The 24,258-nt window shown below is 48.0% G+C and overlaps 1 protein-coding gene and 2 non-coding genes across 5 annotated transcripts in view; 2 read left to right on the top strand and 1 right to left on the bottom strand.

Moving 5' to 3' along the window:
* LOC122544333 (baculoviral IAP repeat-containing protein 1-like) overlaps positions 1-10,790 on the top strand; it is a 30,518-nt gene extending 19,728 nt beyond the window's left edge. For all 3 annotated transcript variants that reach the window (XM_043683512.2, XM_043683511.2, XM_087982936.1), the window contains 5 exons: positions 1,690-1,866; positions 3,075-3,239; positions 4,568-4,654; positions 6,146-6,310; positions 8,776-10,790. In XM_043683512.2, coding sequence (XP_043539447.2) covers positions 1,690-1,866; positions 3,075-3,239; positions 4,568-4,654; positions 6,146-6,310; positions 8,776-9,146 — 965 coding nt within the window. In that variant the 3' untranslated portion in view covers positions 9,147-10,790. The remainder of the gene's footprint in view (positions 1-1,689; positions 1,867-3,074; positions 3,240-4,567; positions 4,655-6,145; positions 6,311-8,775) is intronic.
* Positions 10,791-14,960: 4,170 nt separating this feature from the next.
* Positions 14,961-15,047, bottom strand: trnal-cag (transfer RNA leucine (anticodon CAG)). Its single transcript has one exon. It is a non-coding gene; the product is annotated as a tRNA-Leu (tRNA).
* Positions 15,048-15,499: 452 nt separating this feature from the next.
* trnak-cuu (transfer RNA lysine (anticodon CUU)) lies at positions 15,500-15,572 on the top strand. The gene has a single exon. It is a non-coding gene; the product is annotated as a tRNA-Lys (tRNA).
* Positions 15,573-24,258: the final 8,686 nt, after the last annotated feature.

The raw sequence follows: 24,258 nt of genomic DNA, 5'->3' as shown, positions 1-24,258 counted from the left end.
GGCTGCTTTGCGAAACATCTACATTCTGTCTGCAGAAATGACCCTGAGCTTCCAGTTGTCTGCCACTTTAACACACATCCCCGTGTTCTTTGGGCAACAGGCTTGCTATAGTGCTCCAGTGAAGCTCGGAGAACAGCTCTTTGATTTCCACATGGTGGACTCTGCAGGACTCAATGTCAAGTTCGATAATTTCTGGGCCTGAGTACCTTTCTCCCATGTCCTTATCCCAACCCCCCCACATACACCAAGTCTTGTCATCATCACTGCTACCACAGACGCCCCATTGTCAGCCACGAACTGTCCCCATTGTTTCTTCAACCCTGATCACTACCCATTGCTTTTCCTGCATGTCTTTGGACTAGGGGAGGAAACTGGAACAAACCCACACAGACACAGAGAGAACATGCAAACTCCAGACAGACAGTCACCCAAGGCTGGAATTGAACACAGTTCCCTGGTGCTGTGAGGCAGCTGACCATTGTGCTACCAAATGTATTTACTCTGCCTGGAAATGTAGGGTAGGCAGGTTCAAATGAGACATTCAAGAAGGGCACTGGATAATGGAGAGAGTCTGTAGGGATATGGGGGGTGGCAGGAGATTGGCCACTGGGTAAAAGAGCTAGGGTAGGCACGAAAGACCAAATGGCCTCCTTCTGCCCCAGAATATCTCCACGACTCTGCAATAGCTGGCTCCAGAGAAGTGACCAAAAGCTTGATCGAAGAGATGAGAGGTTTTAGGGAGCATCCATGAAGCCGGGAGAGAGACGGACAAATTTAGGAGAGGGGGAGATTCCAAAACCCAGGATCCAAGCAGCCAAAGTCATGACCACTAACGGTGGAGTGAGGGGAATTGGGGGATGCTCAAAAGGCCAGAATGGGAGGAAAGGACCAGAGATCTCAGAGAGTTGTCAGGCCTGGAAGAAGTTGCAGGAGTAGAGAGGGGCAAGGCCCAGAGAAACGAGGATGAGTTTGGAATCCATTGCTGGATTAGGAAGTAATGCAGGTCAGCGATGGGTGCACTGTGTGATAGGATACAGGGACCAGGCCAAGTCCTGGTTGGTGGAAGGGAATAAACTGGCCACATGAGTAAGGAAAACCTTGCAGGTAACGTTCCTGTTCGAAGTTGCCAGGTGGGGCAGCGCGGATGGTTAGTGCTGCGGCCTCTCAGCACCGGGGGCCCAGGTTCGATACTGTCTGTGTAAAGTCTGTACACTGTCCATTGTCTGTGTGGGTTTTCCTCCCACAGTCCAAAGATTTGCAGGTAAGGGCAGATTGGCCATGCTGAATTGACCCATAGTGTCCAGGATTGTATAGGTTAGAGTGATTTGGCCATGCTGAATTGACCCATAGTGTCCAGGATTGTATAGGTTAGAGTGGTTTGGCCATGCTGAATTGTCCCATGGTGGCCAGCGATGCACAGGCTAGGTGAGTCAGCTGTGGGAAATGCAGGGTTATATGGTGAGTCTGGGTGAGATGCTCTTTGGAGGGCTAGCGTGAAGTTGATGGGATGAATAGTCCTGCTCCACTGTCCAGGGATTTTATATTTCCCGCCCCGCCCACCCCCCCCACCCCCACCCCACTCTACTGCTAACTGCGGTATTTCTCTAAGGATTCTATAATGATTCTAAGACATACGAAGAGTGCATCGGCTTCTCATGATGAACTAAAGGACCAATCTCTTTGTGGTAGAGTACCTGCTGAGCCGATTGGACAAGTTGGAACACCTGAAAAAACTCAAGATCGAGGTGAGGACTGGTTCGTCTCTGAGAATCATTGACCAGATTTCCGAGGGCTTAGCGACACTGCAGAACATGGAAAACCTCACTTTATCTGGAGTCAACTGCATGCAGGATTCTTCAAAACTCGGTAGGGCCCATAGTTCTTTGATAAGTCAAACAAACGTGAGGTCCCCAACCCTGCTGTAGTACCTATTCAGCCTCTCTCTCTAGCTCAAATCCTCCAACCTTGGCAAAGTTTCACAACATCCTTCCAATGGGAAGGAGATATGAAAGGTTTGGAGGGATATGGGCCAGGAGTAGGCAGATAGGGCTAGTTTAGTTTAGGATTACAGTCGGCGTGGACTGGTTGGTCCGAAGGGTCCATTTCCATGCTGCACACATCCCCTTAAGGAAATGCTTGAGGAAATACTCAATAGTTTAAAAATAGATTGAGGGATTGAGAGGTTGCCTGACAGAGGTTTGGTTACTCCCATGGAGAGATGAAATGCTTGACTTGGAACACAAATATCTGCTGTGATCCTACTGAATGGCAGAGCAGGTTTGAGGGTGCGCATCTGCCTCTAATTCACATTTTTTAAGCAAGCGATTGTCAGCAATCCATTGACAACGAAGTAACCCCTCGGTGCATTTGTAAAGAACGACAACAGTTCCTGCTGTTATGGACTAGTTCAGAACCCCCTCAAAATATTTTAAGAAGGCAGCCTAGACCCTAACTTTTTCTTATTTTAAAGGTAGATGTAAAGTGTGTGTTGCAGATGCAATGCAACTGGTCAAACCACTCAACATTAAGAAAAATACAATTTATTGAAACACTGTAGTTCAAATACAAAGAAAGAAAGAAGAATTTAGAATAACTTAACAGATTGGAACTTAACTGAATAATAGATACAGTAACTGTTACTAATTAACTGATCCAATACAGTAACATCCCATAAACATGCCCCTCGGCAGAAAAAGGCAAATTCAGACACAGATTCTCACACGCAGTTCTCCAACCCAGGAGGAAGAAAACATTGCGAGAAAATTCAGAGAGAGTAGCAGCCAGGAGACATTCACTGGAGCTCTCAACTCTTTTGAGAACCCAATGGTTTCTGCTTAAAGCTAAACCTAAAAACTTCAAATAAGCTAGGAAGCCTGATTTGTGAGAGCTGGCCACACCCATCCAGGCTGCTTCTATTGTTCCAACTTTAAAAAAACACACCAAGGCCTCATAAGCTGTTTACCTTCTTAGAGACAGCTCTGCCTTATAACCTCTCTTAAAACAAAAACCAGGACAAAATAAGCTCTTGAAAGGCATTGCATTGTCGCAATCTGTCCCTGTCACTGTCCCCACAGCTCACCACCTCCAGAATTTTTCACAACTCCGAGTCTTCCACCTGAAGTGCACCAGCAGCTTCCCAGAGTTTGAGGATCTCAGCCAGGCTTTATCATCGTGCTCACGTCTGGAGGAACTAGTGCTAAGTGCGCTTCACCTGTCTCCGAATGAAACTTTGGCGTTCAGTAAGTGAACTAAGGTCTCAACCCTGATGTCTTGTCTGTTTTTCCTTGGGGGGTGGCTGTAATTTTGGGAGTGGGGAGGTGGTTTTGCAGACTGGGGGCTCCTTGCGATGCTCCACTTTTGTGGATGGAAGTAAATTATGCAGTGAGTGACTCGCATGTAGCAGTCCAATTTAGAACTACTGTGTCACTCAAGCATTGAGTATTGACTGGTTTGTTCATGAGCTCATAGGGAGACACAGTGACTAGATTGACCGGATGGCCACAAGTCACTCCAACGAGATAAAGAAAGTTGCGTGATTATGCAGATTGCAATCGATTAACAATGAGCAGACTGTTAATTGCAGGAGAATGAGCAAGCGAGGCAACTTGCCAAGTCATTAGCTTCAGTCACGTAATGTCTGGACAGCATTGGTTACTAGCTGATAAGCAGGTGTTAGTATACAATAGGTCCTTGCAAAGAGATGAATAGGTCCATGCAAAGAAAAGGATTTGTTTATCAGGTATCAGTACAACTGCAAGGAGGTCCCAGCACAACTGCTCGAGCTCCCCTTCTCAATGGTCTCCATTACTGTTGCTGTCTGCTGATGGAGGTCCCATAACACAAACTCACCCAGTCACACAAACACTCACACATAAACACTCTCACACGCACATTCTCATACACACACACTCTCTCTCTCTCTCTCTCTCTCTCTCGCATGCGCGTGCACACACAAACACATATGCACTCTCACAACCTCATTCAAACTCTCACACAGATATTCACACACAAATACACTCTTACCCACACAAACACATGTGCACATACACACATACTCAGGCACATGCATCAATACACCCCCACCTACACAAACTCTTATACAAACATGTACACATACACATGCAGATTTGCTCTCAAACTCACATACATATACTCACACGCATGCACAGTCACATGTACCCTATGAGCACACTCCCAGAGGTGTATCTGCAGCAATAAGTTGGACAGTCTCTCACACACACACACACACAGATATCCAGGAGAATGCACATATGCTGGCACACAGGCAAACTAGTGTACACACACAGAAAACCTAAATGCAGAGGTACTCAAACACGCACTGACGCACATTTCAAACACATATACACGTTTATACTGTCCCGAATCCTTTAAGCAGAGTGTGGATGAGGGAGAAAAAGGTGGAAGGATGCTCTCTCAGGGGTGAGCTAAGGATCTTAAAGGGAGTGGGAAGGTTTTTTGTGGAGCAGGAGCACCTGTAGAGAAGGCAAGGGCTGAATGGTGTTATTCTGTTCTGTGCTATTATTCCCATTACTTCTCTATCTTCTAGCTGCTTCACTGAGCAAACTCCAGAACCTCAGACTATTGGAAGTTCCAGGCATCAACTTTTCCAATGCAGAGGAATCAGAAGCTTTTGGTAAGTTGCTTTTATCCTGATCAGCGATGGTGATCAGTAGATTGACATAGATTAATCCATTGGAGTCTGGGAGTGAGATGATTTTTGATGTTTTCTGTTCCCTGCACTCTTCTCATTTTTCTTTTCCAACTTAATTCAGTCCCTTCTCCCTCTTATGCTGACCTTCATAGTCCTTAAGGAGCAGCAGATTTTGGGAACATTATCCCCAGCAAGTTCCCCTCTGAGCCACTCGCCATCCTGACTTGGAAATATATATGTTCCTTCAGTATCACTGGGTCAGAATAGCTCCCTTTGTAACGGCACTGTGTGGGTGTCCCTACACCACGTGAGATTGGAGTGGCTCAAGAAGGCAGGTCACCACCACCTTATTAAAGGGTCAGTTAGGGATGGGCAGTAAATGCTGGGACCAGCCAGCGATGCCCACGTCCCACGCTGAATTAAGAAAGAACTTCCAGCTTTGCCTGCTCCATGTGGGACCAAATTCTATTTCCCTTCACCCCCTAATTGGGAACATTACTCGGGAAATCCTGATTGGATTTCCTAAGGGCAATCATAGTCTAGAGCCTTTAGTTCTGCTTGTATGTACCTGTCTGTGTGTGTTTGTATTTTGATTTTTGCATAAGTCTATGTCCTCTAGTTCTGGACTCCCCGTCCCCAGGGAAAAGACTTTGCCTTTTTACCCTATCCATGCCCCTCAGAATTTTGTAAACCTCTATGAGGTCACCCCTCAGCCTCCGATGCCCCAGGGAAAACAGCCCCAGCCCATTCAGCCTTTCCCTATAGCTCAAATCCTCCAACCCTGGCAACAACCTTGTAAATTTTTTCTGAACCCTTTCAAGTTTCACAACATCTTTCCAATAGGAAGGAGACCAGAATTGCCCATCACTAAATTCAAATTTGATTGGATTTTGGTATCTGGGACATAATTTAAATAGATTCGCTGAATTTGAATTTGCTTTTGTATCATGACAACTCATCTGCATTATTGGTTTCACAGTCAAATTACCATTTTAAATTCTTTCAGCACACTGTGTGCCTCTCTAAGTCCATTCCAGCTTCCAGTCTCCCTTAAAAGTACAGTACACATTACATTTTCATAGCAATATGTCAAAGGGAGAGGCCAAATGAAGGAGTTAAGTAAGGAAAATTGAGTAATTTGAGTGAGGGGATCAAGTGAGAAAAATGAGAGAGAGTGAGAGCATCGTGTGAGTCAAGTGAAGGTGTTGAATGAAGATGCTGAGTGAAGGAGTTCTCTAAGGTGTTCAAATGAGGTGACGAGTGGGGAGGGGGGAAGAATGTCGAGTGAGAAGCTAAAACATTGTTTAGGGACAACAAAGGCTGACCCGAATTGGGAGGTAAATTCAGAAACAATGGAGATGATTAAGTAGCTTTAGAGGGAGAGAATAAGGGGTATTATCTGGTTAAAATGGGGAAAAGAGTGTTGTTTTGGAATTATTCTTTACCCAAACGTGAATTTTACTCCACTCCTAGCTCGTGCTGTTGGCTCTCTCACACTGCTAGAAGTATTTCACCATTGCTACAATGATGGAATAATCACTGCTGCATCCCCACTAACTCAACAGTTGCCGAACCTGCAACACCTCAGGGAGCTCTCCATCAAAAAGATCATGGATGACCAGAGTCTGTTAGAGCTAGGTGAGTATGTTGTTGCAGTGTTGAACACTTCTGTAACAACCATAAAGGGTTTACATTTACCGAGCACCTCTGAAATAGCGCAAGATCCCTTGAGATGGTTTGGCATGAACTACTATCGAGCAACATGAGCTCTCAACTGTGTTGGGAGATATGGAAAAAGTTGACCAAATGCTCATTCAGTGAGGAAGGTCCCAGGGAAAACTTTTAGGAGGAAACGAGAGAATCCAATCAGTGGAGGAGGGATTTTGAAAGATCCTGGCAGCTGGGACCGCAGCCACAAATTGCAGAGTCAGTAAAATGCAGGCATCCCAAGGGACCATGATTGGAGGTGCACAGAGAGTTGTAGGGGCTGGATGAGGTTAGAGAGATAGAGAGGGTTGTAGGGGCTAGAGGAGGTGACCGAAGTAGAAGGGGTACAGGGCTGGAAGAGGTTACAGAGATATGGAGGTGTATAGGGGACAGAGGAGGTTACAGGGGTAGGAAGGGTTGTAGGGTCTGGAGGAAGTAACAAGGATTGGGAGAGGTGTAGGGCTGGAGGAGGTAACACAGATAGGGAGGGGTGTAGGAGATGGAGGAGCTTACAGAGATAATGAGGTCTAGGGGCTGGAGGAGGTTTCAGAGGTACGGTGGGATGTAGGGGATGGAGGAGGTAACACAGATAGGACGGGGCGTTGGGGAACATATAGGAGGTTATGAAGATAGGGAGGGGTATTGGGGCTGGAGGAGGTAACCATTCCAACACCAGCACCCAGGCTAAATCTGAGAGTTCCAATCCCTGAGATGCAGTTGTTGGAATCGAAGTTGAATTTGTAAATCTGGGATTGAAAGCTTTTCTCTGCGATGGTGACTGTGAAACTACCATCAAATTGTGTGAAAACTCATTTGCGCTCAAATTGTCCTTTAGGGAGGGGAGTCTGCCATCTTTTCAGTCTGGGCTCACATGTGATTCCAGTCTAACAGTAATGGAGTTGACTCTGAACCAGGGTTGCTTTGAGAGGGCCAAGTATTTCTGAGGGACGGCAACAAAATGCCACATCTGATTTTAAAAATTGCAAAATAGTGCTTCTTCTGCTTCGTGAATTGAATCAGAGTAGGACTTCCCTTGAGATATCACTGTTCTGGCCCGCATTTGTAATTCCTCAAAGTTGGTGTCCTTTTTAAAGAACATTGGCGTTGGAGGCAGGTAGGAGAAGGTTCACTAGGATGATCCCTGGAATAGAGGGATTGTCGTATGAGCAAAGGCTAGTCAGGTTGGGGCTCTAGCCCCTGGAGGATGAGTCATAGAGTTGTACAGCGCAGAACAGACCCTTTGACCTAACTTGTCCATGCCGACTAGATATCCTAAATTAATCTAGTTCCATTTGCCAACATTTGGTCCATATCCCACTAACTCCTTTATTTTCATATACACATCCAATCCCTTTTAAACGCTGTAGTTATACCAGGTTCCACCACCACCTCTGGCAGCTCAATCCATATGCGTGCCAACCTCTATGTGAAAACGTTGCCCCTTAACTCCCTTTTAAATCTTTCCCCTCTCACCTTAAACCTATGCCTTCCAGTTTTGGACTCCCCTACCCTGGGGAAAAGACCTTGGCCATTCACCCTATCTATGTCTCTCATGATTCTATGAGACTTGATAAAGGAAAGTAGTCCCAGCCTCTCCCTATAACTCAAAACCTCCAACCCTGGCAACATCCTCATAAATCTTTTCTGCACCTTTTCAAGTTTAACAATATCTTTCCCTTTATAGGAAAGCCAAAATTGAATGCAGTGTTCCAAATGTGGCCTAACCAATGTCCTATACAGACGCAACATGAATTCCTAACACCTGTACTCAATGCACTGAGCAATAAAGGCAAGCGTACCAAACACCTCCTTCACCATCTTTTCTACCTTCAACTCCACTTTCAAGGAACTATGAACCTGCAAGGTCTCTTTGTTTGGCAACACTCCCCAGGACTCTATCATTAAGTGTATAAGTCCTGCCCTAATTTACCGTACCAAATTACAAGACCTCACATTTACCTAAAGTAAATCTCATTGAAACATCTAGGATGCTTAGAGGGCCTGACAGGGTCAATGCTTAGAGGATCGTTCCCTGCATGGGAGAGTCTAGGACCAAAGGGCACAGTCTCAGAATAAAGTGGCACAATTTAGGATTGACATGAGGAGGAATTTTTTCATCAGAGGTTTGTGAGTCTTTGAAACTCTTTGCCAGAGAGCGTTGTGGGGGTCCAGCCCTTGTGTATATCGAAAACTGAGTGAGATAGATTCTTGATCAAGGGTTACAGGAAAAAGGCAACAAAGTGGCCGTGAGGATTGTCAGCCGTGATCCTATTGAATGACAGAGCAGGTGCAAGCAGCTGAATAACCTACTCCTATTCCTATTTCTGCTGGTCTCCTGAAAGTTACCTCATCTCATACCAGCTAATTTTCTTCCCAAACCGTGTCCTACCCCACAGCCAAAGCAGCCAAAAGCGGTCATCTTCGGAAACTGAATGTTCTCGATCTGAGCATGAATGAGGAGCTCAGCGACCTGGGCTGGAGGGATTTCTTCCTGACCCTGGATGACATGAGCGAGCTGAGGGATCTGAATATTTCATGTCTGTACACCAACCAACTGAAGCCCCAGGCAGACACGTTCAAGGCCTTTGTGCAGTGTGTCTCTCGGCTCCCGGCCCTGGTGATCATCCGCATGCTGAGCTGGATGTTGGATGACATGGACTTCAACTTGTTCAACTCCATGAAGGAGAGCCACCCCCAGTCTCGCCGCCTGTTCTTGTGGTGGCAATGGGCGCTCCCATTCACGCCTATCATCCAGGCCGACGAGTAGAAATGGTTTAGGGTGTTGGCACATGGAAGATGCACCATTCCAAGGGGCTGCTTTCCTCCCCTCACCATCATTCCTCCAACCCTAACCCTGGCTAAAGAATGTTGAACCAGAGATTTTGCCCTGGGATGAAGAGAAAGGTGAGTTTTGAGAAGATTTGTAGCTCAGGTTGAGGTTCTGAATGTAGCTTTGTTCACTGAGTTGGAAGGTTTGTTTTCAGATGTTTCACCACCATACTAGGGAACATCTTCAGTGATGCTCCAGACTACTCAGACCCCTTGGCATCATGGCAGCCCACAAACTCACCAACACACTAAAACAGCAGCTCATGAACTTGGAAGATCCATACAGATAACAAGCAAAATTAATGTTATTTACAAAATACCTTGCAAGAACTGTAACAAACACTACATTGGACAAACGGACAGAAAACAAGCTACCAGGATAAATGAACATCAACTAGCCACAATAAGACATGACCCATACACTCTCCTTACATACGGATGAGGAGAGACACCACTTCGATTGGGACAACACATCCGTCCTCGGACAAGCCAAACAGAGACACACGCAAGAATTCCTAGAAGCATGGCATTCCAACTGGAACTCTATCAACAAACACATCGACTTGGATCCCATTGACCACCCCCCGAATGGAAAATGACATCACTGTAGGAAATGATGTCACCACCGGAAATGACATCACCAACTCACCGAAACCCAAACATACAAATAGAAAGCGGGATGCACCACTAGTGTTTCATCTGGAGGCTCACTGAAGATGTTACCTAGTATGGTGATGAAAGGTCTGAAAATCAGCTCAGCGATCAAACCTACATCCATGAGGAGAAAGGGTATAGACAACTATTGGTAGGGTGAAAGATTAGCTGTGATTTGACATGAATGGAGGGGCAGCCTCAAAAATGCACTCCTACTGTTCTTAATTTTTAAAGGTTTTAAACTTATGTAACAGTGTGGGACCTGCTTTTCCATTGTTACTGTAATGAAAGATGTGTGATTTGCATATCAATATCACTTGTTTTAGACTTTGGAACTTAAACTAATGGCATATGGGTATTTGTTCTTGTGAAGGGTTAAGTAATTAACTAGGTCATAATTAACTAATTAATATTATAAAGCCATGACTTTAAACCTGTACGTGCCTCATGGAGTGTCATTGGAAGTTTGTTTATATTTATTTGGGGAGAAACAATAGGAAAAAGAAAACATTGAATGGCATTATCTTGCTTCTGTGTTTAGAATAATCATGGATTAATTTCAACATAAAAAAGCCAAACGCTTATGTTTCGGCATTTTAAACGGGATCTGACTGAATTCAGATGGAAGTGTTGCCTCTCCTGGACAAAGCAAATTATTGGGAGCAGTTAAGGATACATCTTTTATTCAATGCTGAGAAAGTCTAAGCTCTCAGTCATGTAATTGGGAGAGGTAAAAGACCTCGCAGCACTCCAGACCTGAACTGAGAGAAAGCAATTAAATTGAACCTACTAATTTGATAGGGTAGGGAAATTTATTGGATTTTTGTAATGTTGGAGATGTGATTTTGTTTTGTCATTTGTGTTGTCTTAGTTTTCTCTCTTTTGTCCTGGTTTATTTTATTAATAAACCTTTACTATAAAAAGCAAATCTGCAACCTTAATTACATATGTTTCAACGAAAGACTGCCCCGTGACATTATAGTAGAAAGAAGATATGATCTATCAAACATTTTAGTACAACAAGCAAGGAGAAAGTGAGAACTGCCGATGCTGGAGATCGGAGTCAGATTCCTGCTGAAGGGCTTATGCCCAAAAGATCCATTCTTCTGCTCCTCGGATGCTGCCTGACCTGCTGTGCTTATCCAGCACCACACTCTCAACTATAAACAAGTGTAGGGTTTATACAATTAAAGGCAAGGCCTCGGGTAGTGTTGTAAAATGGACGGACTTAGGGGTGCAGGTACATAATCCTTCCAAGTTTATGTCACATATAAATAGGATGGTTAAAAAGACGTTTTGCATGTTTGCCTTCATTGCTCAGTCCTTTGAGTGTAGGAGTTGGAATGCGATGTTGAGTTTGTACAGGATATTGGTGAGAGCTCGTCTGGAGTACTGTGTCCAGTTCTGGCTGCACTGTTATGGGAAGGGTATGAATTAAGCTGGGGAGGATACAGGAGAGATTCACCAGAATGTTGCCGGGAATGAAGAGTTTCATTTCTAAGGAAAGGCTGGGACTTACTTCACTGCTCCCCAGGGAACTTGCCCAAACTCTCTCACCTCACTCTTTTTTACTTACTATCCTGTCATCTAGCCATTCAATGCCAGCCCTGCTGCAACTATTGATCAACGGCATGGGAGGGACGTTAAAAATTACGCAATGCCAACAGGTTGATTTAGAAGCACTGGCTTTCGGAGCGCTGCTCCTTCAGTGAAGTGACCTGATGAAGGAGCAGCGCTCCAAAGGCTAGGGCTTCCAAATAAACCTGTTGGAAACTTGGTGTTGTGTGATTTTTAACTTTGTCACCCCAGTCCAACACCATCACTTCCACGTGTGTCTGTCACTGACCTGGGTGAACATCGAAGCTCGCTTCTCTCTGCAATCAAATGAATTACAGCGATGCACAGACACTCGCTCTACAGCTGCTTGTTTGGCTGAGTTCTAAGACAGCGTGTTGCTGCCTTTGCCATGGATACTGGGGGAGGGTGTGGGCAGCACACATTCACACTCACTCACAAACGGCAAAGTGCAGATTTGCAAATCGTCCTGGAGCAGCGGTCGCTCAAATCCTGTCAGGAGGAGGGTCAGTGTCAACTTGACCACAAGGTCACACTCCAGTCTTCCATGAATTCAAAACACAGCCCTCACTGTTAGGACTGGGAGTCTAACCCACACCTCCAGGGGAAACTGCGACCTGAATGCAGCGCCTTAGACCGCTCGGCCATTCAAACCAATGCTAGTCATTGGGTCCACAATGCTCACTGGAAGTCTCAGTCCAGGCAGTATCAGCCCACACATATCTATCAAACTTTCTCACGCACACATACATTATACAATCTGTTGCTTTGTCAATGGTTGCACAAATATTGTCAAATAATTAATTCACCCCCATCATGGTCCTTCACAATCCAGTCTGGTCCATCAACTGAGGCTGAATAATTTCACACGAGTTTTGTAGGTTAGCTCCCCTCCAGCGGGGGGTTTGTCGGCGATGAGGTGAAGCACTGCGGGAGATGGGTGGAGAACAGTATTGGAGAGATGTCAGCTCTGCTTCACACTGGGCTGAACAGGGAATAGGTCGTTGCTGGAGCTTTCTCACTCACTCAGCGATACCTTGACACCACCTCCCACTGGCTCATATTGTTGTCCATTCCCAATCCATCCAATCCTCTCAGCGAGAACTCCTTCCCACCCCAACCCCACGCCAGCCCGGACTGGGCAGAATGGTCACCTCTATGAATACTAGAAGGAGCTCCCCTCCCATTGGCGAGTGCAAACACCTCAGTTGCAGGGGGATCGGATTGAATGAGTTGATTCTATTACAGCATTTCCAACACTCTCGGATTGAACTGGAGATTTCCAACATTAGCGCGATTTTTTAAAAATCCGGAATGATCGCCGTGGCAATCACAGGGACCTACCTCACGACAGCAACTCATGAGCAAGCACCCAGCATCATCTCTGGCTGGCTCAGTTGGCGACAATGTGAGAGAACCTGGATCTAAGGGATGTGGCTCCAAGGCCCATGTTGGGTGACTGATGCCTTTTGAAACACGCACCTTATTTTCATCAGCTCTCGAACCCACTCTGCGATCTCCCCTCACATATCCTGCTCTCAGGAATCAGCTCTCCTCTTCCGATGGGGGGATATTAAAGTTTTGACCAGTTTCCTGAGCGAAGGGAAAGATACAAAATGAAGCATCATGTTCCCACCCAGGATCGAACTGGGGAACCTTACGCGCGTGAGGCGAACGTGATAACCACTATATTACAGGAACTACTTTACATTTTAAAGCTTTGTTCATGTCACTTTCGGCCTGGGGGCAGCTCTGCACTTCACAGTGAATATATATCATCTCAGCTCCGGGACATTGGCTGCGTGCAGACTGATACCCCGAGAGTCTCTCTGTGTCTATATCTCTTTCTCCCTCCCTATCTCTCTGTAACTTCCCCCGCTCTCTGTATCTCCATCTCTCTCTGTATCTTTATATTCCTCTTTTTCCCTCTCTGTACAGGACTCTGGTGAGACCACACCTGGAGTATCGTGTGCAGTTCTGGTCTCCAAATTTGAGGAAGGACATTCTGGCTATTGAGGGAGTGCAGCGTAGGTTCACGAGATCAATTCCTGGAATGACGGGACTACATTACGCTGAAAGACTGGAGCGACTGGGCTTGTATACCTTTGAGTTTAGAAGACTGAGAGGGGATCTGATTGAGACATATAAGATTATTAAAGGATTGGCCACTGGAGGCAGGAAACATGTTTCCGCTGATGGATGAGTGCCGAACCAGAGGACACAGCTTAAAAATACGAGGTAGACCATTTAGGACAGAGATGAGGAGAAACTTCTTCACCCAGAGTGTGGTGGCTGTGTGGAATGCTGTGCCCCAGAGGGCAGTGGAGGCCCAGTCTCTCGATTCATTTAAGAAAGAGTTGGATCGAGCTCTCAAGGATAGTGGAATCAAGGGTTATGGAGATAAGGCAGGAACAGGATACTGATTAAGGATGATCAGCTATGATCATACCTGTCCATGCCCCTGTCCACCTTGGGCATGTCTTGCGATTCACTGCGAACAAACATATCGTCAGTTCCAAGACAGAAGCTGTGTGCAAACTCATCCACCCGAAGTCTGTCTATGTCTCTGTATCTCTCCCTCTCTTTCTGTAGCTTCCTGTCTGTATGTCTGTCCCCCAGTGTTTCCCTCTCTGTCTCGATTTCAGCCTCCATATCTCTTTCTTTCTCTGTCTGTGTGTGCGTGGGTGTATGATTGTGTCTGTGTGTTTCACTGTTGGGACGGTGCCGAGAGATCTGTGTGAATGCTGCAGGTTGTCAGTGATTGCGGTGCTTGTGTGAGAGGGAGGTGGTTGCAGGTTGCCCGACAGCAGCAGCAGCAGGAGGAACCTTGGATGAGTTTGGTCCAATCCAAGATATTGTTGGTTTCAATTTCCGACTCATCTCTCCCTCTCCCTCTCTGGGTCTCCCTCAGGAGGAGGAGGGGCCTGGATGACTTGTGTCCAATCCAAGCTGTGGATTGTAAGTGCTGTCGTTTTTAATTTCTGATTTGCAGCAGCAGTAGGCACTTTTACATTGGAAACAGAAAACGTCGTAGATATAATCTCAGTTCCGGGAGATTGGCTGTGTGCAAACTCATACACCGAGAGTCTCTGGCTCTGTATCTCCATCTCACTCTCTCTGACTCCCTGCGTCTCCCTCTCCATCTCGATTTCTGTCTTCGTATCTCCCCCACCTCTCTCACTCTTCACAATATGCACTTCCACTCTGCCTCTGTCACTGATCTGAGTGAACACACAGGCTCCTTTCGCTCTGCAGTCTGACGGAATACAGTGACGCACAAACTCTCTCTGCAGCCGCTCGTTTTGCTGAGATCTCCATAACCGGGTGCTGCCGCCTTTACCGTGGACAGTGGGGGAAAGTTTGGGCCGTGCTCAGGGAGGCTGCACGTTGTCACACTCACCCACAGACACAAGCGAGAAAGTGTGTTTTTTGTCAATCGTCCCTGGGCGGAAGAGGGATCGTGTCGATTTGACGACACAAATCGCACACCCGTCATTCATGATGCTTCAAGCAAAAGCGAGGATGTCAGGAGTGGGATTCGAACCCACGCCTCCCTCCAGTAGAGACTGCGACCTGAACGCAGCGCCTTAGACCGCTCGGCCATCCTGACTTGCACTATGTCGCCGCCATGCTCACCGGAAGTCTCAGTCCGGGCAGTATCAGTTCACGTGTACATCTATCAAATTTGCTCACACGCAAACATTTTCAACCTATTGTGTTGTCAGACAAGATGAGCACAAAACATCTAAAACAAGTAATCTCCCCTCCCCCAAGTGCGGTCCTTAACAATCTCGTCTGGTCCGTCAAATGAGGTTTATTACCAGGGCTGATAGTCTTATTCAGGAAGGTTATTGCAGTGAGTGTGTGGGAGGGAGGTTACTGCAGGTTCCCCCGTCAGGAGGAGGAGCCTGAATGAGTTTTGTTCAATCCGGCCTGTTTTAATTTCCGATTCCCAACAGCAGCACTTTTACATTGAAAACAGAAAACAAAATTAGTGGCACAAATAGAGGAAACAAAGTGACTATGAAAGTGGATGAGACAGTTTGTACACAGTTCCGCGAAGCCCGGCTAGCTCAGTCGGTAGAGCATGAGACTCTTAATCTCAGGGTCGTGGGTTCGAGCCCCACGTTGGGCGGAGCGTTTAATTTAAGATAACACTCACCTTAAAAATAGTTCGCACCCTTTTGGACACTCTCCCTATCATTAACTGCTCTGAGCGAATCAAGGCCTTCAATTCTCCCTGCAGTCTAATGGAGTGCAAACTTAAACGTCACACCACACCAGGTGAAAGTCCAACTGGTTTATTTAGAAGTACAGAACAAGCTTATGAAGGTGTTACACTTAGAGGCATTCATGACTTTAAAATGAGACAGTCCCCCAACTCCCGACAGACAGAGACACACACAGACACAAAGAGTGTTTCTCGCTCACTCAGCGCCATCTTTTGACAGCTCCCAATGGCTCATGTTGCTGTCCATTCCCATTTATCCAACCCTTCAGCGAGAATCCCTCGACGAACATTGTCAGTGCAGTCTCAATCAATGGGTGGGAATCAGATAGCTTCCCAGTCAGATCTGAAGTCAGGCAGGGCTGCCTCTCTCTCCTGCCTTGTTTGTGTGCTGCATAGAGCCATTTGCCGAGTCCATCAGGAAGGATGCGAGTCTGAGAGGGGTGACTATTCCTGGCAGCGGGGGGCCTGCAGGTTAAGGCCTCCCTGTACATGGATGACGTCGCCGTTTTATGTTGGATCCGCTGTCCGTGCACAGACTCATGTGCACATGTGACCAGTTCGAACGGGCCTCGGGGGCCAAAGTAAACCGAGGCAAGAGCGAGGCCATGCTCTTCGGGAACTGGGCCGACCAATCCTCAATCCCCTTCACCGTCAGGACCGACCACCTGAAGGTGCTGGGTATTTGGTTCTGGGGGGGCTGGGGCATGCGCCAAGTGTTGGGAGGAGCGTATCAGCAAAGTGAGGCAGAAACTAGGCAGATGGAAAACCTGGTCATCAGGTGTGGGGAACTGTCATTGCTATTATACGTGGCACAGGTCTGGCCTATTCCCAGAACCTGTGCCGCTGCAGTCACCCGGGCCATCTTCCAGTTTATATGGAGGTCAAAGATGGACCGGGTCTGAAGGGACTCGCTGTACAAAGATCTGGGCAACGGGGGAAAAAATACACCCAATGCCACCCTCACCCTGATGGCCACCTTTGTGTGTGGCTGCATCAAGCTGTGCGTGGATCCCCGGTACGCAAACACCAAGTGTCACTACGTACTGAGGTTCTACCTGTCCCCGGTGTTGTGAAGGATGGGACTGGCCTCGCTGCCGCGGAATGCTCTGAGTAGTTGGACCATCCCCTATCACCTGTCCTTCGTGGAGAAGTTTATAAAGAAAAACACCTTTGACCACAAGACCATCAGGAAGTGGTCAGCACGTAGTGTCCTTGAGACCCTTCGGGAAAAGGAGAGGGCGGATCCTATCGAGCGGTTCCCTGAGCAGACTGTCAAAGCCATTTGGCAGAATGCCTCATCGCCAGAACTTTCCAACAAGCACCAAGACATGGCTTGGCTGGTGGTGAGAAGGGCTCTGCCTGTGAAATCCTTTATGCACGCCCGGACTCTCAGACGCACCGCACACTGCCCTCGAAGCGGCTGCAGGGGGGATGTGACTGTCACACACCTCCTTCTGGAATGTGCCTATGCAGAAGAAGTCTGGAGAGGAATGCAGTGGTGTTTGTCGAGGTTCATCCCGAGCAGCGCCGTGACGCGGGATTCCGTGCTCTACGGCCTGTTCCCTGGGACGCACACCGAGACGAACATCAACTGTGCCTGGAGGATCATCAACTCGGTGAAGGACGCTCTGTGGGTGGTCCGAAACCTGTTGATCTTCCAGCTGAAGGAGTTGACCCCGACTGAGTGTTGCAGACTGGCACATTCCAAGCTCCAGGACTACGTGTTGCGGGACGCGCTGAAGCTTGGGGCAGCTGCCGCCAAGGCGTGGTGGGGAAAGACCACCGTGTAACATCTGCCTGCCTAACAAAGAACAGGGGGCCCGTTCTTCGTACAGACCTATAAATAGGAATGATTACTCTGTTTTCGGTATGGAAACAAATGGAATGTTTACATATGTATGGCATGTCCAGTTGTACAGATCATCAAAGTATTTTATGAATAAAGTATATTTTTGAAATAAAAAAAATTCAGCGAGAATCCCTCCCCACCGCTCGCCCATGCTGACCCACACAAAGGGGTGTCTTCTCCACAATGCTCACATGAGGTCTTAGTCCAGGCCTTGTCAGTCCACGTACGTATCCGTCGAACTCTCGCAGACACATTTTACAACCTGTTGCTTTATCAGGCAAGGGTGTGGGGCGGGCACAAATATTCTCAAACAATTAATTCTCCCCACCCCCACTGTGGAGCTTCACAATCCCGTCTGGTCCATCAAATGAGGTTGATTACTTTCGCGGTTGTTTTGTCAGTTACCTCCCCTCCAGGCGGGGGGTTTGTCGGCGATGAGGTGAAGCACTGCGGGAGATGGATGAAGAGCAGTGTTGGGGTAATGATACAGCTCTGCTTCACACTGGGCTGAACAGGGAATGGGTCGGTGCTGGAGCTTCCTCACTCACTCAGCGCTACCATGAAACACCTCCCACTGGCTCATCTTGCTGTCCACTCCCATTCCATTCAACTACCGCAGCGAGAACCCCCCACCCCCCACACCTGTACGGACAATATGGGCCGAATGGGAGGAGCCTGAATGAGTTTTGTCCAATCCGGCCTGTTTTAATTTCCAATTCCCAACATCAGCACTTTTACATTGAAAACAGGAAACAAAATTAGTGGAAAAATAGAGGAAACAAAGTGACTACGAAAATGGATAAGACAGTTTGTGCACAGTGATGAGAAGCCCGGCTAGCTCAGTCGGTAGAGCATGAGAAGCATTGTTAGCTCAAAAACATATCCGTCAAACTATCTGACACAGATAGACAAACACATTCTCAAACAATAAATTCCACCCAACCCCAGCGCGGTCCTTCGCAATCCCGTCTGGTCCATCTAATGAGGTGGAATAATTTCACAGTAGGTAAGTTAGCACCGCTCCAGCGGGGAGCTTGTCGGCGATGAGGTGAAGCACTGCGGGAGATGGATGGAGAAACAGTGTTGGGGTAATGATACAGCTCTGCTTCACACTGGGCTGAACAGGGAATGGGTCGCTGCTGGAGCTTTCTCACTCAGTCAGCGTTGCCTTGACACACTGCCTTCTTTTCAAACACGCACCTTCTTTCTAACTTTCTCACCCTCTCGGCGCTCTCCCCTGACCTCTCGCTGACCCTGCCCCACAGCTCCAGCTCTCCAGGAATCAATTTTCAGCTTCGGATGGGGAACGGGTGAGTTTGGGCCAGTTTCCTGAGGGAAGGGAAAAACGGGAAGTGAAGCATAATTTTCCCGGTTGAAACTTTATTGCTGGAACAGCACAGCAGGTCAGGCAGCATCCAGGGAACAGGAGATTCGACGTTTCGGGCACAGGCCCTTCTTCAGGAATCGCCCAAGATCTAACTGGGGACGTTTCGCGAGTCAGGCTAATGTGAGAACCACTACACTATGGAACCTGCACTGAATCATTGCCATTGAACATGTCCGCTCCTGCCTAGGGGCAGCCCTGCGATTCACCGTGAATAGATCCAATCTCAGCTCCAAGCCATTTGCTGTGTGCAGACTCATACACCCAGAGTGTCTCTCGGTCTCTGCATCTCTCTCTCTCTCTCTGTATTTTCCTCTCTGAATCTCTGTCTCCGCCTCTATTTCTGTCTCCGTATCTCCCCCACTCGCTTTCTCCACCTCCGTGTGCGTTATCGAGCTTTTTCGGTGGGGCGGTGCTGAGAGCTGGGTGTGAATGCTGCAGTGAGTATGTGGGAGGGGGGCGCTTGCAGGTCCCCCCGACAGCAGCACCAGGAGGAGGAGGAGCCTGGATGAGTTTTGTCCAATCCAAGCCATGCATTGCAAGTTCTGATCGGAATGAATCGACAGGCTCGTTTCTCTGCAGCCGCTCGTTTTATTCAGTGTACTGCTGCCTTTCCCATCGACACTGGGGGACTGTGTGGGCGCACACATTCGCACACACTCAGACGCAAACGGGGATTTTTTTTTTTGCCAATCGTCCTGGAGCAGCAGGAGCTCAAATCGTGGCCTCGGGAGGGACACTGACAACTTGATATCGATGTCACTCTCCAGTTATTAATGAATTTTTATAAAAGCTCGCCCTGTTTGGGGGGGGTGGGGGGAGAGAGGGGACTCGAGCCCACACCGCAGAGGCGATGGTGACCTGAACGCGACCCCTGAGACCATTCGGCCACCCTGACCCATGCGAACCTACCAAATTCTCTCTCTCTCTTCTCACACACACATGCATACATTTTATAACCTGTTGGTTTGTCTGGCGAGGGGATACACAAATGTTCTCAAACAGTTAATTCCGAACTACCCCCAACCCGCACAGGGGGAGATGGATGCAGAAAAGTGTTGGGGTGATGACACAGCTCTGCTTCACACGAGGCTGAACGGGGAACGGTTCGGTGCTGGAGTTTCCTCACTCCCTCCGCGATGCCTTAATGCACTGTTGTCTTTTGAAACACGCATCTTCTTTCTAATATCTCTCTCACCCACTCTGCGTTCTCCCCTGACCTCATGCTGCTGTCCATTCCCACTTCATCCAACCCCTTCAGCGAAATCCCCTAACCCCTCCTCCAGCACGGACTGTTTGGACAGAATGGTCTCAGAATGCAAGAAGGAGCTCTTCTCCCATTGGGGAGTGCAAGCACCTCATTTGGAAGAGGGTCGGGTTCAACGAGTTGATTCTATTACAGCATGGCCAGCACTCTCGGATTAATCTGGAGACTTCTAACATCAGCGAGATTTTAAAGTTCAATTCTTAGCTTCTGATGGGGGATGTGGGAGTTTGGGCCAGTTTCCAGCGGGAGGGGAAACATACAAAACGAGGCACAGAATACTGTTCCCACCCAGGATCGAGCTGGGGACTTATCGCGTATGAGGTGAACGTAACAGCCACTACACTCTGGGAACTACCGCAAAGCTGTGCATTTGTACATGTCACTTCCTGCCTAGGGGCAGCTCTGCGATTCAATTGACCACACCAAGAGGTAAGGCAGTGCATCTTCATGCCTGGCTGGCTCAGTCGGTAGAGCCTGAGACTCTTAAATACGTGAGTCGTGATTTCGCGCCCTTGTTGAGCGCGACAACAAGTGCTTCCATTCTGCCTCGTTCACTGATCTGAGTCGTCGTGCAGGCTCGTTTCTCTCTAGAGTCTGATGGAGTGCAGTGATGCACTCTCTGAAGCTGCTCGCTTCACTGAGAGCTCCTTTACCATCGACACCGGGTGAGAGTGTGAGCTGCGCACACCATCACACTCACTCACAGACACGAATATTAAAAGGTGGTTTCTGTAAATCGCCTTGGAGCAGCAGGAGGTCAAGCCCTGGCCGAGGGGAGTGATAGTGTCAAACTTATTACAAGGTCACACATCACTCACTCATGGCTATTAAAGCAAAAGCGCGACTGCCAGGAATGGGACTCGCACCCATACCTGTAGGGGTGACTGCGACCAGAACGCATCTCCTTACACCACTCGGCCATCCTGACCCAAACAGAACAACAGGGCCGCTGCAAGTCTCAGTCCAGGCAGTGTCAATCCTCAAACGTTCCTCACCCCTCTCTCTCTTTTTCTGTCTCTCTCTCTCTCTTTCACACACACACACATTTTACATCCTGTTTCTTTATCAGACAAGTGGTTCACAAATATTCTCAAAAATTAATTCCACCCAACCCCAGCGCGGTCCTTCGCAATCCCGTCTGGTCCATCTAATGAGGTGGAATAATTTCACAGTAGGTAAGTTAGCAGCGCTCCAGCGGGGAGCTTGTCGGCGATGAGGTGAAGCACTGCGGGAGATAGATGGAGAGCAGTGTTGGGGTGATGACACAGCTCTGTTTCACACTGGCTTGAACAGGGAATGGGTCGGTGCTGGAGCTTTCCCACTCAGCGCTGCCTTGACACTCCTCCCACTGGCTCATGTTGCTGTCCGTTCCCATATCATCCAACTGCTTCAGCGAGATCCCCTCCGCACTCCGCCAGCACCGGCTATATCGGCCGAATGGTCTCCTCTCTGATGGGGGATGGGGGAGTTTGGGCCAGTTTCCAGCGGGAGGGGAAACATACAAAACGAGGCACAGAATACTGTTCCCACCCAGGATCGTGCTGGGGAAGGAGGAGCTGCTCTCCATTGGGGAGTGCAAACTCCTCATTTGGAGTAGGGTCAGGTTCAATGAGTTGATTCTATTATAGCATTGCCAGCACGGTTAGATTGAACTGGCGATTTTGTACATGTCACTTTCTGCCTAGGGGCGGCTCTGCGATCCTCAGTGAATCTTCTGTTCCCCATCTTGAAAGCAAGCTCTGCTAGTCGCTCACGGATCTGAGTCAAGGTGGGTTCGTTGCCATCTTCAGTCTGATGGAGTGCAGCGACACACGGACTCACTGAGAGCTCCATTGCCGAGTGCTGCTGCCTTTCCCATCGACACTGGCGGAGGGTGTGGGTCGTGCACACACACAGTTACACTCACTCAGACACAAACATTAAATTGCGATTTTTGTAATCACCCGTGAAGCAGCGATAGCTCAAATCCTGGGCGGGGAAAAGGATAATGTCAATTTGATGACACTCCAGTCATTGGTGAATTTAAAACAGAACCCGCGCTGCTAGGAGTGAGACCTGTGCGCAGCGCCTTAGACCACTCGGCCATCCTGACAGACTATACATACGTGTCTGAAACTTGGCCACCCTGACACGTACAAGCTCCACAAAGCTCACAGGAAGCCTCAGACCAGGTGGAATCGGTTCACACACATCTGCTCACCTGCACCTATCTAGCTCCCTTTCACATGTACCCACCATATCCGCCTGTTCCTGCCCCACTGAACTCATTTCCTCCAATTTAAAACAGACATGGACAGGTAGGTTCCTCATGGTCAAGAGCTTCAAGGGTTCCCAGGGAGAATGCAGGAGATGGGGGTGAGAAAGTTATCAGCCATGATTGAACGGCAGAGCAGACTTGATGGGCCGAATGGCCTAATTTCTGCTCTAGTGTCTTAAGGTCTTTCTCGCAACCTGCAGCTTTCACACTGTCTCTCAGCATTGCCACACCGGACAAGCTCACACACAGTCACAGAGACAGACACAGACAGAGGGGGAGAGAGAGTGAGGGAGATACACAGTGAGAAATACAGACACAGAGAGTGAGTGGGGACAGAAAGATACAGCGCGAGAAATACAGGCAGAGAGAGCGATGCAAAGACAGGGAGATTCAAAGAGAAAAATAGAGAGACAGAGAGAGACGGGGGGTGATGCAGATACAGAGACAGAGAGGGAGATACAGAGAGACAGACAGAGGCATAGAGAGACTCTCGATGTCAGCGTCTGCACAGCGCTGTGCACAGAGACAGCCAATATCCTGGGGCTGCCATTGTACCTAATCACATTGAATCACAGAGCTGTCTCCGGTCAGGACGGAGCATGTAACAGAAGTCTGCTCCACAGTTTCTCTAGTGTGTTGGTTAGGAGAGGGTGTGTCTGCTTTTAAAAAAAAAGGCACATAGTGTCCAATGTGGGGCTTGAACCCACAACCCCCTGATGAAGAGTACCCTGCTGAAACCAATTGCGCTCGCCAAGTGCACGATGCACTCTTTGCCACTACTGCTGTGGGAGGAATAGGCAGTTGCCTCTTTCCTGCACAGATCCATAGAAGATAAATACACAGAGAAAGAGAGCTACAGGGATAGGGAGTCTTTCAGAGTCAGAGTCTACATAGCTCTGAGTCCCCAGCAAGCCACCTCAGTTCAAGGGGCAATTAGGGACAGGGGAACACCCTCTGGCCTCGCCAAGTGACGCCCCCATCCCATGAACCACCACCAACCTCATCCATCCCCTAATAAGGTCAGATAGGGAGCATCCACAGCTGCTCTTCAGGAGTCCACTCTCTGCTGCCCCTGTCTGTGAGCCTGGGTACAAATCCCAGGCTGAACATTAGTTTTTCTCTTGAATAAAAAATGTTTGACTAGATCTCAGTCTGTTACAGACTGTGAATCTGCACAAACCCAGCCCCATCTTGTGAAGGCACAGCCACGAACACAACGCACTGACAAACTACAAATACCTGTTTCTATTTGCAAAATATATTTCTGCTACTTGATGACATAGCACAGACCTCAATAGGTCTGGAGGACAAATGCACTAGTCAAAACTGCTGGGAGGAAGTGAAATGCTCTATCTGCCTGAGTTTGGCGGGTAGGGTTCTCACTGAGGGATTGGATGAATGGGAATGGACAGCAACATGAGCTAATGGGTGATGTGTTAAGGCGGCACTGAGTGAGTGACAAACATCCTTAATAGAGTCTCTCTATGTCTCTGGAACTATCTGTCCTCTCTCTCTGTATCTTCCTCTTTGTATCTCTGTCTCCCTCTCTGTCTCAATTTGTGTCTCCATATCTCCCTCTCCCGTGTGCGTGCGCACTCTCTGTGTGCTTGTCTCTGTATGTGTACCTCACTCTCCCCGGTGTGTGTTTGTGTGTGTGTGTGTTTGTGTGTGTGTTTTTGTGTGTGTGTTTGTGTGTGTGTGTTTGTGTGTGTGTGTTTGGTATGTGTGTTTGTGTGTGTTTGTGTGTATTTGGTGTGTGTGTGTGTTTGTGTGTGTGTGTCTGTGTGTGTTTGTGTGTGTGTGTTTGGTGTGTGTGTTTGTGTGTGTGTGTTT

This window comes from Chiloscyllium plagiosum, unplaced genomic scaffold, assembly GCF_037043375.1.
Source record: "Chiloscyllium plagiosum isolate Xiang-an unplaced genomic scaffold, Cpla_swu_hap1 HiC_scaffold_44, whole genome shotgun sequence".
Classification (NCBI taxonomy): Eukaryota; Metazoa; Chordata; class Chondrichthyes; order Orectolobiformes; family Hemiscylliidae; genus Chiloscyllium; species Chiloscyllium plagiosum.
Note: the sequence above shows the minus strand (reverse complement) of the source record. Positions and strands in the feature narration are given on the sequence as shown.